General features: G+C 45.2%; 2 protein-coding genes across 11 annotated transcripts in view; one reads left to right on the forward strand and one right to left on the reverse strand.

The window, feature by feature from the left end:
* CCDC174 (coiled-coil domain containing 174) overlaps positions 1 to 15,157 on the reverse strand; it is a 336,009-nt gene that overhangs the window by 219,955 nt on the left and 100,897 nt on the right. The gene's annotated exons all lie outside the window — the stretch shown is intronic.
* Positions 1 to 15,157, forward strand: part of GRIP2 (glutamate receptor interacting protein 2) — a 258,051-nt gene that overhangs the window by 201,760 nt on the left and 41,134 nt on the right. For all 10 annotated transcript variants that reach the window (XR_003380682.2, XM_074550576.1, XM_014268082.3 and 7 more), the window contains exons 3-9: positions 265 to 400; positions 1,169 to 1,314; positions 4,097 to 4,183; positions 4,451 to 4,526; positions 5,201 to 5,346; positions 10,509 to 10,656; positions 12,354 to 12,523. Coding sequence is in view for 9 of the 10 variants with exons in the window: in XM_074550576.1 (XP_074406677.1) it covers positions 265 to 400; positions 1,169 to 1,314; positions 4,097 to 4,183; positions 4,451 to 4,526; positions 5,201 to 5,346; positions 10,509 to 10,656; positions 12,354 to 12,523 (909 nt within the window). In the remaining variant the exon portion in view is untranslated. The remainder of the gene's footprint in view (positions 1 to 264; positions 401 to 1,168; positions 1,315 to 4,096; positions 4,184 to 4,450; positions 4,527 to 5,200; positions 5,347 to 10,508; positions 10,657 to 12,353; positions 12,524 to 15,157) is intronic.

Below are 15,157 nucleotides of genomic sequence, written 5' to 3' on the forward strand. Positions count from 1 at the left end.
AACACAAGGTTTTTACTCTCTCATAAGCCCATATTGCTTTGCCTTGTCTTCCTTGGTCCTGCCTGCCAGACCTGCATGCAAACATTGCAGTGGGTCTACCAGGACACACTTCTGTTTTACAGCTTAACTTCAAATGAACAGAGGCTTTTTCTTCATGCTAGGTGTTCAAATCTACTTTCCCACTACCTGTAGGAAAAGGGTGTCTTTGGGACTGGGGGAATGTGCCTTCCACTGAGTTGTTTTTCTTTATTCCCAATCTTTCAGAGGAGTTCAGAGGGGTCACAGTTGTGGAGCTGATTAAGAAAGAAGGAAGCACCCTCGGTTTAACCATTTCAGGTGGCACAGACAAAGATGGAAAGCCAAGAGTCTCCAATCTGAGGCCAGGGGGACTGGCTGCAAGGTGAGAAATGGAAATGGGGTGCAGAGAGCACAGCAGGAATGGAGAGGAACAGTTGCATGTTCCAGCTACTGAATGAATAGAGTTATAATTAAAGTAGTTGGCACCCAAGACCCTTTTTTCAAGTGCCCCAGAATGCAAAGTTGTTGCTTCAGGAAGTAGAACATGTTCTATTTTGAGTTATTTCCTATGCTCTGTGCAATTATGCTCTGAAATTTTTTGTAGAGATATTTGTGGTTCTGTGAAATTAGGCAGCCTTGTCAGGAGAGCTGCATGGTACAATACATCTTGATCAAGCTAAGTGGTTTAATATTGTATCTGTTCTGAATACTGAGTGTATAAGTAACATTATTGGCTCAGAAAAGAAATGGGCAAAGAAAGGCTCCAAGAAGCAGGAAAAAGGAAAGAGTAATTGAACAATTTTGCAGAAAACAGGCAAAAGGAAAGATGTTTTCTCTTTCCCTGCTGGATTTTTTCAGACAGCTCTTGGTGTGCTTTTCTTTAACTGATTGCTCTATATGAATGGGAACTGAGCAACAGCAGAGAGGTTGTGAATACATACACTGCAATTGTTGTGTACGTACAGATCTGAGCACTTGCCACCAGGAGAGATAGATGGCTTCAATTCTAGCACTTCCCTCTGATAGCAGACACATGCAATCAGACAGCAGAGATCAGTCCAGCATTGCTGGGCTTGTTCAGAAAGTCCTGCAGTTACCAGCCGGCTGGAGACTTTGTGCTACCACTGCTTTTTATTTTATTTCTTTGCAGGAGTGACCAGCTGAACGTGGGAGATTACATCAAGTCGGTGAATGGCATTAACCTGACCAAGCTGCGGCACGACGAGATCATCAGCCTGCTGAAGAACGTGGGCGAGAGGGTGGTGCTGGAAGTGGAGTACGAGCTCCCTCCGGCCGGTGGGTGCCTCTCAGACAATGCTGCTCTCTCTTTTTGGCTGCCTTTTGTCCTGGGGTGCAGCTGGACTTGCTTGTGCAGAGGTGCCGTGGCCAAGGCAGTGTCCAGGGGCGTTTTGCCGCTGCCTTCCCCTGCTCTTGCGGGCGGTGGAGGCTGCTGAGCTCTGTGCAGTCGGAGCAGAGCACTTTTTCCAGCACAGTGGGTGCCTGCTCATGCACACTGGCAGGGGATGGCTGATTAGCTCTGTCTTGCCTCGGAGTGACTCGACAGCACAGGCCAATCTGCCTCCTGATGCTGCTTCAGCTTCTCATTTTCCCTTTTGGAGTGTGGCTGCAAGAGGTTTAATTCAGTCTTAAACATGTATTACCAGATGCCCTTTTCTGAACCGTGGCAAGTGCTGTTAGTCCTCAGGATTCTTTGAAGTGTTATGTGTTTTTAGAAGGGAAACTGAAGCAATCTACTTTCCAGCTAAGGGGCTTTGGCAGAAGATGGCAAGCCCAAATAACAGGGTTTATGTCCTGTCATGGGAGACTGTATGCTCTTGCCCCCATTTGTTTTGATGATTGATGTTCCTGGCCAGAACAAATTCCTCGATACAGCTTCTCATCACAGTCTTTCCATTGTGAATACAATCCCCCAGTTATTCCTCATTCATTTACCCAGATCAATCAGACAATGACTGGGCAGAAGAAATAGAACAACTAAAAATAAAATGACAGGAAAAACAAAACTAATGAAATCTAACATTTTGCCCCAGATAGGAAGATATTTTACACTTCAGAGCTTTGCTGTAGCTGCTGCCTTTAGATGAAAAGTATTGAATATAGAAATGACAGTGTAAAGCCCAAAAGAATAAAATCTAATCTGGAGTAGATGAATCTGTATCCATCATTCCCCTCTCTTCTGCTCTAAATGTTGGTGAGTTTTTGCATACACGTCTGGTAAAGCCAGCTGTGGCTCAAGTCTTCCATGTCCTCATGCTCCCTGGAGATGACCACTCTTAACCTTTCTCCTTATTCTCTGTGATATTCCTCATGAGGAATCTGATAAACTGAACTTGCCAGCCAAGGAGTGGTGCCAGCTCAATCAATAGCAGCAATGCAAGATGTCCTCAGCTTTAAATGAGCAGGAAAAGCACAGAGATAGTGACTTCTCTCCAGTGAGATTATTGGGGCTGTTTATGAATGGTCCAAACAAAGAGGCGCAGCAAAATACAGGGAATTGTCAATTATTGCCTGATTCCAATTCATTGTGGGCTTTTATCTGCTGTGAGGGTTTGTTATCGCTGTGTGCGCTCACCATCCCCCCACCTCTGTCTTTTCCTGGGCAAAGAACAGAAATACAGTGCAATTCAATAACTTGTGCTTGTGGGTTTGACTTTTTCTCCCCGCTCTGTAATTTCCTGCTTTGAAAGGGATCTTGCAAGTCCCAATCTAGTTTTCAGGCTACTGTGTCCTATCATCTCTTTCTTAAATAAACCAAACCCTGTGTTAACACTGGCTTAAGTTTTCCAGCTCCCACTGATCTTATGAGAGGCTGTTGCAGCACTTCATTCTTCAATGCTTAGGAAAGAAATTGGATGGCTTCTGAACTCATTTGTGGATATTTTATACCCTTTTCTTGGCATTTGAGTATCACCCCTTGGCTGGGAGCCTTGAGCACTCCCTTCTGGAGTATTTCTAGGCTGTGTCCCTGTTAGCTGTGTATGCACAGCAGTAGGAGCACAGTGGGGACAGTGTTTGGAGGTTTATTTGGCCTCACTGGAGCTGGTCCCCAGGGCTGTTCGCCTGCAGGCAGTACCATGCCTCCATTGCAGGTCTTTTGGGTTAGCTTAAGGGCTGGGCTAAGCCTAATTTGGCTGCAGGTTGCAAGCCCTCAGGGTGCTTGGCAGTAAGGATGAGTGTGGTCAGTGAGGACAGTGAGGAGATTTGCTTTGAAACTCCCCTCCTGAGCCAAGGGAAATGGCAGTGTGGATGTGCCTAGGGCACCCTTCTTCTCCAAGTCAAGTTCTTGGTCTTTTTTTCCAGATTATCCTTGTGGCCATTCATGGCACTTGGTTTGAAAATTAGGAGTTTTCAGAGTGGACCAGGCTGAAATGTCACATGCAGTTCTGGGTAGAGAAGACTGGGAAATTTTCCCATATTCACTGCAGTAGTGCAATAAATCATTAGCTAGTAGGGGACATCAAGAGGTGGAAACAATTTCTTTCTTTTTCTCTTTACTTTGTACATTTTGTATTTTGTACAAATAGTACTGTGTATTTAACATAAAAATACTGAATTGCCCCAAGGATCAGTTTAAAGGATTCGCTTAATCTTTTTTAAAATCCAAAATATGAGAGGTAAGGGAAAGAAACCAACGTTATGCATTGAGGATTTGGGGTTTTCATTTTCTTTAAGGTCAGCTGGTGACTTGATTCTTATGCTGCTGCTGGTTTTTTAATAAGTTTCTATCTGTGGCAGAAGCTTTTGAGAAAAGCTGAATGCATTAAAGCCAGTTGATAAACGAGATGGTTTTACTTGAATGTCAGGGTATTAACCAAGACAAATTTGAGGGGAGATGCACAACACTGAGCTGGTGACATCATCCTAAAATCTGATATTGGCTCTGATAAAGGTTCATGTGTCCAGGTTGGGCTCTTTTTGCTTCCAAGCAGGGAAAATAAAATATGGGTTTTGGGCTGGACTTTAATTTCAGTGTTGTTTGGATGAATTTTGATACTGTTTTGCACTGTGGTTGGAAAGGTTTAACTGGGGTAACTGGGTCTTTGTCTCTTCCTTTTAGTGCCAGAAAGCAGTGCTGGCATTATTCCCAAGACCATTGAAGTGTCCCTCTACAAGGAAGGCAACAGCTTTGGCTTTGTGCTGAGAGGTTAGTAGCTTCTCCAGTGAAAAGCAGAAGCAGAGGTGGAAAGTGGGAAAAGTAAGAAGATGAATGACAAAAACCTCAGCTAAGCAGTCAAAGCATGTCCTGGAGAGGATCCCCTGCTGCCTCTAAGGACTGCTGGCTGTCTAATCTAGGGCAGTGATTTTGCTGGCAGGCTGCGTCAGCTGTTGTGTGATAAATGTGTCTTTCTCAGTGCTCTCACTCAGACTTTCAAACCTCTGGCGACTTACGGCTTTCCTGCTTTGATTACAGGGGGAGCCCATGAAGACTGGCACAAGTCCAGGCCGCTGGTGCTCACCTACGTGAGGCCAGGCGGCCCTGCAGACAGGTACTGCACCTCCACATTGCCTTCACAGGACACACGGCAGCTGTCCCTGAATGTGTGCCCTTCCTGTCCTCCTCCTGGTGCCCCCTGAGGCTTCTCATGCTGGTGGTGTGCAGTGCCAGCAGTGTTGTGGTGCCTGTGCTGTGAGGGGAGGTGGGCACGGCACTCCCAGGCTGGCACGGTGCACATGTTGGAGTTAAAGGCAGAAACTGCTCCTGCAGAGGCAGCCCCTTCATTGGCCCTGTGCAGCTGAATTGCTGATGCTGTGTTGGAAAGCAGGAGCCAGTCTATCTATTCTTGTGCTCATAATTTAATGTGATGGGCCTGGTACTATAAATAACCCAGACTACTGTCCAAGGAGTGTTCTTCCATCCTACAGGATGAGAGTAATCGGCTTCCTAATATGTGTGTGTATGTACACACACAAATAAAATATGTTCATATATTTACAAATAGATAAAACATATATATAGTAAATTTATATATATAGTTATATTTCTATTTCTAAATATAGATATTTTATACATATATATAGATTATTTATATTAGTATAAATAAATACATATGCATACATAAAGAAGGGAATATGTATATAAAGAAGGGAATATGTATACATAAAGAAGAGAATTTATGCATATATATACATAAAGAAGGGAATTGCTTTTGGCTTCTTACAGGGAAGGGTCTTTGAAAATTGGGGACAGGCTGCTGAGTGTGGATGGGATCCCTCTGCACAGCATGACCCACGCTGATGCCCTCAACATCCTGCGGCAGTGCAGCCAGGAGGCACTTTTCCAGATCGAGTATGATGTGACCATCATGGGTAAGGACAAGATGGTTGTGATGGGATTTTTTTCTCCGACTTCCTGGGAAGTATGTGAGACTAGAGACAGTAATTGGGATACTCAGTTTCAGTGGAAAAATTGCTGAGCAATGTGCTGCCAGCATGGATGTAGGGGGTAAAGTTCAACACTGGCTTCGTTAAATGCATTTGAAATGCCCTTCTGCAGGGATGTGTCTTGATAGAAATGATGAGTGGCTTTAGAGGAGAGGGCAAAAGGGGATTTTCTAATGTAGGCAGGGAGGGCACAGGAGAAGTCAGATCTAAAGGGGCTGGAGTGCTCTGCCAGCACTGCAAATAGCACTATTAAATGTGAGCAGAGGAGTGAGCTGCATGCAGGCAGACTTGCTGTGGCCTTGGTTCTGAATTTTGACCCTGCTTAATTCTGGAGCTTCCTTTTCTAAGAAATGTTATTTCAGATCTTCTTGTGAAATAAAGGAGGGGTGATCAAATGCTTGACCCCAAATAAGACAGAATATACTGGAGGGCAGAGGATGAGTATTTCTAAAGAGCATTTTACACAGTTTGAGGGTTTGGTGGGTTAATGGTTGTTTTGTGTTTTTTTTTTCTTTTTTTTGGTTATTTTTCTTTTGTTTTGATTTTTAAATTTAATTTTAAGTTTTAAGCCCTGGGAAAGGGCTTATTATTAGCTACTGTAAAGTCATTTTGAGCTGGCTTTGTGACACACAGCTGTTACTGCAGGGAGCGTTGTTAATGAGTTTAGGGTTACCACAGAATTTGAAGCTGTGTTGGTTCTGGAAGCTTGTTGAGCTGTGTAGTAGGTTGTGATATTTCATATCCATCTCCAGAGGGGTTTCTGCCTCCCTGGAGCCATGAGCTTAAAACCTGACTTGGAGCAAATATAGACATGAAGGTGATTTGGTGTCTAGGTGTTTCTTCTTGGCTAGCTCTCTCACCTAAAACTGGGAGGGTTGAGTGAACTTGGAGGGACAGCAGGGTTTTATGCAGTGGCTCTCCATATGTGTTGCCACATAGACCAGAACTAGGTACTTCCCGAAAATGTAAAACCTGCCCCTTTCTTAGATAGTTTTTGTCTTGAGAGTGCTCTCTGCAACCATGTAAAGGAATATATTTGTCCTGCTTTCTCTTAAGGCAAAGTGATACAGAGCATGTTGCTTATAACAATCTCTGCAGAGAGTTTTGCCAGGAAGCAGCTAATAATTGCAGTGGGAGATGAGTACATTCACAACTATTACAGCCCCTGGAAGAGGATGAGGGAAGGGAAGAGCTGGTGCTGAGCATGGTCTGGTGATATTTTCAGCCTAAAGGAAGGAGTCTTAATTCCCATTCTGAAAACCTGGTGAAGGGGCTGGGGACACCATAATGAAGTGGTGCTTGTCCTGTTCATCCTCAGGAAAATAGAGGTTTTTACATGGTGTTCACTCTCTGCTGCAGCTGTATGTGCTGGGGTGGTGTGGGCTGACCCTTGAGGAGGGAAAGTTGTTTTTCTGCATCTGCCCTTGGTGAGAGCCAGGGTTGCTGTGGGGGAGTGTTGAATCATGGCATTCCCCAGCTGTCTCTGTGGTTTTCCAGCCAAAACTGAGCACTGGGGATGATCTGCATGGGGCCACCCTGCTCTTGGTGTGAGGGATGTGGCAGCTGCCTGCCATTGCCATGAGCAACCCCTGCCTGCAGGGAGTTCACCAGGGAGGCCAGTGTGGGATGGGACCATGGCAGGCTTTTTGTCAGGTTGGCTAAGATTTCTCAAGGCCACTGAAGGAATTAAAATAATCTGCTATTTCCATTTTAAGTGAGTGCCAACTGCCCATGGACCCTCCAGGGGCAATGGGAAAATCTCTGCCCCTTGCTGATGCCAGATGATCTTTACAATGAACAGATGCTTTCCCATGGCTGAACTTGATCTTATGGGCCTTTTGTAAAACAGGGGAGAATGCAAAAAAAACCCCCATAAACCAACAAAACCCCCCCCCCCCAAAAAAAAAAAACTAAAAATCCACCTCAAGTAAACTGACCAGCCAGAAAATGGTATTTGAATAGTTTGTAAATAATCTGTGTATGCCGTGTAACAGGGATCTGGGCTGCAAGACCTTAGGGTTGACTCATGAAGGAGGGAAGGTTGCTGCCAGAGATGACGGATGAGCAAAGCAGATTTGCTGTGTCCTTTTCCTCCTCTCCCTTCCCTTGGCTGCCTCTCCACCCATTCAGTTTTAGGCTGAAGATTTTTAAGCCTGTGTAGCTCTCCTGCTGACAGAGGGATGGTAGTGTCCCACAGGTGGGTGACTTGTCAGTGTCTGCTGAGCAGTGGCAGAGGCTAGAGCCTGAAGAGGGGCCCAGGAAGTCAAATGCCTCCATGAGCCTGTAAAGGTGCAGGGGACAAGAGCTGGTGGGCTGTGTCAGGAAGGGGGTAGCTGCCCACTTTGGTTCTTCTAGGAGTTTTTGGTTTATTTTGTTTGCATTTGCAAGGGATGTCCCTTTCCCTTTCCTTCCCCCTTCCTCTTTTCCCTTTTCCCTTTCCTCTCTCCCATTTCCTCTTTTCCCTTTCCCTTCTTCTCATTTTCCCTTTTCTTTTCCATTTCCCTTCTTCTCATTGTCTATTCCCTCCTCTCTCCCAAAGTGCATTACAGCAGGAAAAATTAATCCCTACCATTACACTTGGCTTATTCCCCAAGCAATTGCACTTTCCAGGCTGGTTACAGGAGCCATTCCTCCTTAGAGAGGTGAGCAAAGCCAAATGAAGTTCAGAAACCTAGTGCAAGAATGAAACCTCCCCCTCCACAGTACTTCCTTAAAAAGAAGCTGCTGAGAGAAAGATCTTCTAGAAAACACGTGCCAGGCCCCTGTTTTGAGTGGTGGGGTGATCACCTTTCCCATATCTTCAGCACTGGGATGAGTGAGAACCTGGAGCAGGCTCTGTTCCCCTTGTATCCATCACAATATTGCTGAGTACCTGCAGGTGTATGGGTGTGAGCAGGTGTTGCACAGCCCTTTGTGTCCTCCTGGGAGGCTGTAGCTGTGCATGATGGTGCAGAAACACCTCCTGGTGCCAGTGCAACAATACCAATTGACTCCTTACAGTGAAATTATTGCATGGCCTTCTCTGTCCCTTCCATGTTTTTTTTTTTAAATTAGCTCGAGTGTAATAGCTTCATGTTAATCACACCTCACAAATATTGCTGGATTGCTGACTCCTGACCTTTGATTTGAGGCAAATCTTCTCCTAGAATAATTAATAGAGGCTTGGCTGGTATTTTCTCAATAAATGCCTCTATAAAATGGATTTGGAGCAATTCTTGTCTGTGGTGGAGATGAGAATTAAAAGGGACAGTGAGGCAGCCCATGCTGTGTGTGGCAGGCGGAGTGACCAGGGGCTGGAGGCGGGGCTGTGGTTTCCTACAGCCTCACTAATAACCCTGGTCCTGAGGCTCTTTCTTTTGCCAGGTACTGAGACCTCCTTGGGAAGCACTTTGCAAAGCTGAGCAGCTCGGATACTGGGTAAACTGGAGAGGAGGAGTTGTTTTCCTTGCAAAGAAAGGTCCTGTGGTCCAGCAGGACCTTTTTATTTTCCTTATCTTCTTCCCTTCAGATGGAGGGACATAAATCCATGTCCTTCTTCAGAGGACATGTGCTGGACATACACAAAAAAATGGCTGCAAAACTGACACATACCTGGTGTTTGCAGCTGGGAGAGATCCTCAGTCTTTTGGTGCTTCCTTTGCTAACAAAAGCTTAGGTGCACCTTCTGCAGCTTTAGCTGAGTGCTTTGTGTATCTTTTGATTAAACTGGGACTGTGCTTTTTACCAGACTTGCTGATCTCCCCAGTGGTCCTTTTCATCAGAGAATAAACAGTGTTTTATGTGAAGCCTGCCTAACATTTAATGTGGCTCATTGCTTCCTCCCCTGTGAAAAATGGCACTGTGAGTAGACCAGAGCCTGAGCATCCCTTGGCTGATCCCCAAGGGGAATTTCCAAGGTAAATTTCTATCTCCAGAGACTCAGTATCTTGAACAAATCTCAGAAAAGACCTTGCTGCAGCTTAGCTTCCCAGATCTGCATTAAAGTTCCCGTTTATCAGAGAGCAAGGATGAGCCATGCATCAGGTTTGGAGCCAAGCAGCATCAGCATTTTTAGTGGAGCATATCTTTAGAAGGGAAAAGCCTTACTATGAATAATTAAGGGTTGAGGAGGCATCAGGTGCTCAGAGGGCTCTTCAGGCCTTTCCTTTGAAGTGATGGCTGGGTCTTCATGAGTGCTTTCATGGGGGCTGTCACCTACACATGGGGGTGCTGGTTATTGGATGTCTGATGGTGATAATACATTTGTGAATCCCACCTCTTTGTGATGGCTTTAGGTAATCTGGAAGCAAAGGTGTGTAACAGAGCTGGAGGGAATTCCTGTCTAATCAGCCAGAAACACAGGCTTTCTTTGTCCTCCCCCTTCCTCAGAAGAGATGGATAGGTTTGGTGCAGGCTTATGCTAACAGGTGCAATTTCGTAGGAGTTTCATAGTCTCACTTTCAGCATCTATTAAGCTTATTGCAGAGATGCGTCTTTTAAAAATGAGTTACCCCTGTATTGTCTGATGGGAGAGGAGGCTGTTGTGAGCAGGGGGTTGTCAGTGCTGTGTCTGCTCCCACTGTCACACTGGAGCAGCTCAAACAAGCAGTTGAGGTGGTACTTTGAAGGTAATGCTGAAGCACAGAGGAGTTGGTTGGCTTGTCATCAGCCATGAAACTTCTGAGTACTTCAGATAGTGGGATCCTGTATCCATATGCCTTTGCATTTTAGTTTGTTTGGGAAAAAGCCAATAACAATGATGTCCTTATGATCTTTCTTTTTTGTGCTTATAACACCATTGATGTGACTGTTGCAGAACCTTTGAGCAATCTATTCCTCAATATTGCTATTTAATCCAAAATAAAAAGAGAGTTCTTTCCATGAGTGAATTGTTGTAATACTCTTCATTATCATGTAGATTTTGTGTAGGGACAATTTTTCTTCTTGAGTGTTCTTCTTTGTTAACTCACCATGTGACTGGGACCATAGATGTCCAAGCTAAAGATTTGCTGCTTCACATGGCAAGTCAGCACTGTTGGCCAACCCTTGCATTTAGAGATGGAAATGGCTGTATGAAAAGTGTCTTCAGGTGCTCTCTTGTTTTGCAGATACTGTAGAAAATGCTTCTGGTCCTTTACTAGTTGAAATAGCAAAGACTCCAGGGTCCACGCTGGGGATCACGCTGACCACAGCCATGCACCGCAACAAGCAGGTCATTGTCATCGACAAGATCAAGCCAGCCAGCGTGGTGGACAGGTACAGATCTGCACAGGCTCTTCCTAGCTCTGCTTTTCCTTTCTCTGCTGCTTTTTTTGTCTCCTTGTTAGTTATAAACTATTCTTCTCAGTCTTACCTTGAAATCTTCCATGTCCACGTGTTCTTAGCAGTGTTTGTGCTAAAAACATCTGACCCACCAGCAGTGGGCACTCCTCACCACGAGTGCAGGTAACTCAGTGCATGTGAGAGCTGAGCTTTAAAAACCCCAGGTCTGACTGTGCTGGAGCTGTGAAATGGCTAAAGCCTGTTAAGGAAGCTTCTGTCTGGAGCCTTTTCCTCCTGGACAAGGCAGGAAATCCTTTACATGGGGATGCACAGACAGGCTGCTGTGCAGCACTAGCTGTGTTCAGCTGTGTTGCTGAGCTGAACTCCTGGCTCCCAGGATGTAACTATACTGCTGGGTGAGCCCTTAGACATCCAGACTTACAAACTTGAAAGATTTTTTGTGAAGCCACCAGCAACACTGACTCAAAGATGAATATGTTGATTTTGCACAGCCTGGTTTTTGGTAGCAGGGGGTGCCACAGCAGTGGCTTCTGTGAGAAGCTGCTGGAAGCTTCCACCATGTCCAGCAAAGCCAATCCCTGATGGCTCTGAAGATGGACATGCTGCTGGCCAGGGCTGGGCCAAGTAGAGATGGTGGTAACACCTCTGTGATAGCATACTTCAGAAGAAAACCAAAAGGAAGTTTTGTGCGCAGTGTTAATTCTAGCTAGAGAAGAGGAGAAGGGGAGAACACGTGAGGGAAACAACATGGAGACACCACGGGCAGTGGAGAAGGAGGGGCAGGAGGTGCTGCAGGTGCCAGAGCTGAGATTCCTCTGCAGGCTGTGGTGAGACCATGGTGGGGCAGCTGAGCCTCTGCAGGGGATCCACAGGGATGCAGAGATCCACCCACAGCCCCTGGGGGAGCTGCCCATGCTGGAGTGGGTGGGTGCCTGGAGGAAGCTGTGATCCAGCTGGAGCAGCTTTCCTTGGAGGACTGCACCCATGGAAGGGTGACCCATGCTGCAGCAGTTTTGGGAGGGCTGTGTGCCCGTCTGGGGAATTCACATTGCAGCGGGTGTAGTAGGACTGCTGTTGGTGAGACTGGAACCGTATTGGAGAAGTTCACTGAGAATTGGCTCTGTGGGAGGGACCCCACAGTCTCACAGGGGAAAAACTCCTCTCCCTCTGCAGTGGAAGAAAACTTTGGGTGATGAACTGACCAAAACCCACACCCCTCACTTCCTGCACTGTCAGGGGAAGAAAAGGTGTTTTAATGGCTCCTACTTGTCATTATTCTCTGATTTTTTTAGTAATGGACTCATTTCGTGCCTTGAAGTTGAGCCTGTTTTAGCCTTGGAGTTTTTTTTCTCAGTCCTTATCTTAACTCATGAACCCTTTGTTTAATGTTTTTTTTTCTCTCCTCTGCACAGCTGTGGAAGGGGAGGGTGAGTGAGTGGCTGTTGTGGGTGCCTGGCATTGGGCCCGTGTTGGAGGAGTTGACAACCATCCTAGCTGGGTAATGCTTGAACCTGAGCTTCAAATTGGAATGAAAAAAAATTATATATGAACAGAAATGAACAAGAATTTGAACACTAATTTACAGTTGAATTTTGTGTGTGTTTTCCTTGCTGAAAGGACGTGGATTTTGGCTGTGTGTGTAATTACCTCTCCTGCTGTTCCCTTTGCAGGTGTGGTGCGTTGCACGTTGGTGACCACATTCTCTCCATTGATGGCACAAGCACAGAGCACTGCTCCTTATTAGAGGCAACTCAGCTTTTAGCTGCCACTTCTGAAAATGTCAAGCTGGAGATTTTACCTGTTCACCAAAGCAGGCTGCCTTTGAAGCCTCCAGAAACAGGTGTGTCTTCTGTGCCTACACTGTTGGTCACCCTCAAAACTCACTTTAGGTCCCTACAAGGGGTTCTTGCTTTTTAATGCTGGCAACAGATTCCAAAGAGAGACATCTGTAGAGGGAAAAAAATGGATGTTTTGATGAAATGTATGTGATTAGATGATGTTCTTCAAGGATGTGAATAGGAAAAGAGGCAACATCTGAACATCTGTGCTTGAATAGGGAAATTGGAGATGGGAATCCCAGGGTTTTGCAGTGCTGAGTACTGTGCAAGCCACTTCCTTAGTGCCTCAGATAAGAGACTTTGATCAAGAGGGAGGAAAACAACCTTGCTGCTGGCAGATATATTTCCAAGCTCAGTTTTTATTTTCTAATTCCTTTGTAAGGAATTGAAAGGTGAGGCTTTGTAAAGGATGTGTTCAGTAGCTGGACAGAGTCCTGATGAACTGCCAAAGCTGGAATGCAAATGTTCATCTTTCAGACCAGCCTGCTTGAGAGGCAGCTGGGTATGGGCAGAGTGAGCCCATCTGTAGCTGCTGGTTTCCACCACCCATACAAAAGAACTGCCAAGGAAGTAAATTCTGGCTGCAGTAAGATCAAGCCCAAAATGCCTGTAAAATGTCATTAGGAATTCACCCTGGTGAGCATTCCTGTTGCCCTGCTAGTTCCTCTCTCCACATGAGAAGCTGTCTCAGGCTCTCCTATAAATTTCCTTGTGACCATGGCCTCAGTATTAGTGTATTTGTTGCAGCTCTTGCCTGCAGTTTTGTTACCCTCTGTACTGGCAGTCTTCTAATTCAAGTGTTTTGGGTGTGACTGTTCAGTACCAGTCCCTTTTCCCACCATTTTCAATCACTTGTCTCTCAGGGACATGCATTTTAATAACATTGATGCACAGTAGCCCTGGGCACATCTGCTGTTTCCACTCTCTTCTAGGGACGTTTGGGGAAAGGAAGAAAATATCTTATGGCCTTCCTTAAACTGATAAAGTGAAACTTAAAACCATCTCCATGTCTGGAAAGAAATTCCTTAAATGTCCAGTCTAAATTGTGCAGAATTGAAGCAGTTTAGCAAAGTGAATGGGTGACTTGACCTTTGTGCCCAAGAAAAAATGGAAAACTATAATCCTTTTTCAACAGCTGTTAAAATGAATTATTCTCCTCCTTCCATTAGTGCTCTGCTCCTAATTTTCTCGAGAATATGTGCATTGAGCAGCTGCTCAGGAGAAGGAGGCTCTGTGGAAGGACAGCTTGGTGTGATCAGAGCCTGTTTCCCCAAACCTCATACACAGATCAGTTTGCTGTGGCAGAAATACAGAACACAAACTTAGGACAACAATTGCAACACATGAGTATGCAAACTCAGGGATGTAACAATTGTTTCCACTTTGGATTAAACTCTTTAACATGTGAGGGATCATAGAGAAGGATGCTGTGCCAACTCCACAGGCTGCTCTTTCTGAGTTTAGCAAGCAAGGAGAGTGAGGAAACATGGACTCTGCAAAAAAACTCTTGTGGTTGGCAAGAGAGTGGTGCCCAGGGAAAGAAGCTGAGGAGAGGATATTTGCAGATCCATCCCTGTTCAGCACTTGCATTACTGAGTCCATTCAGCCTGTGAATGCATGGTGTTCATCATTCTATTTTTTAAAGTAGTTTCTAATGCAATCAGCATCTGGTTGGAGGAGATGGAGAGGGATCTGATGCTGGATCAGCTGCCATGCAAAAATATGGCCTAATGCTGAAGCATGGGATTTGTCAAACTGAGTTGGCTTTCTCTGTGGTTCTGGGGGCACTTGGAGAGTTTGTGGGAGGATTATGCCCTGCTCACAGGATCAATGGAGGCAGATGGTGCCCAGGAGCAGTGCTGGGATGGATGGGTTTCCTCAGGCAGGGATGATGTGTGAAAGATTGGGGAAGGCTGTTGTAGGGGTTTATTTACAGAATTGTCCAAAATGCCTCCTCTCCCTGAATTTGCTGACAGCTCTTTCAAAGGCACATTTTTTCTGTTGTCAATGTAAGCTAAGAATTAATAGACAAATGGGAGAGTTTTAGTTATTATAAGTGGATTAAATTATTTTGTATATATGCCCATAAGCTCTGTCCCCTATGTTCAAAGTGTATAATTTTATTAAGAACTTTTTGTTTTGTCTAGCTATAGCTATTTTGATTGTTGTTTTTAAAAGCTGCCTGACTCAAAATTTACTTTTGAAAATACACAAAACAGAAACCCCAGAGCTGGAAGTGTATTTTTAAAAGCTTGATAGACTAAGTGCTAAACTCACTAAATGTTTAGCAAAGACTAAATATAATCACTATATTGTCTGGAAAATCTGACCTAAATGATTTAATGCCTGTGATGCACACACAGAAAATGGATTTCTGCTGCTCAAGGCACTAACAGATGACCTTTAGAGGAGAACTCTGGGTGGGCTCAGTAAACTAAATAAGTCCCTCTCCCAGGTTTGCAGCCTAAGAAGGTTCTGGTGGTGCCAGTGCTGGTGGCATTTCTGCCTGGTCAGAGGCCCCAGAGGCAGGAGGAGATGTCATCCTTCATGGGAAGGTGGTGGCGTGTCAGTGCAGGTGGCTGTGATATGAAGAACCCTGGGATAATGTGTGGGTGTGGTGATGCTCTGCTGTGGGA

Source organism: Zonotrichia albicollis, chromosome 12, assembly GCF_047830755.1.
Source record: "Zonotrichia albicollis isolate bZonAlb1 chromosome 12, bZonAlb1.hap1, whole genome shotgun sequence".
Lineage (NCBI taxonomy): Eukaryota > Metazoa > Chordata > Aves > Passeriformes > Passerellidae > Zonotrichia > Zonotrichia albicollis.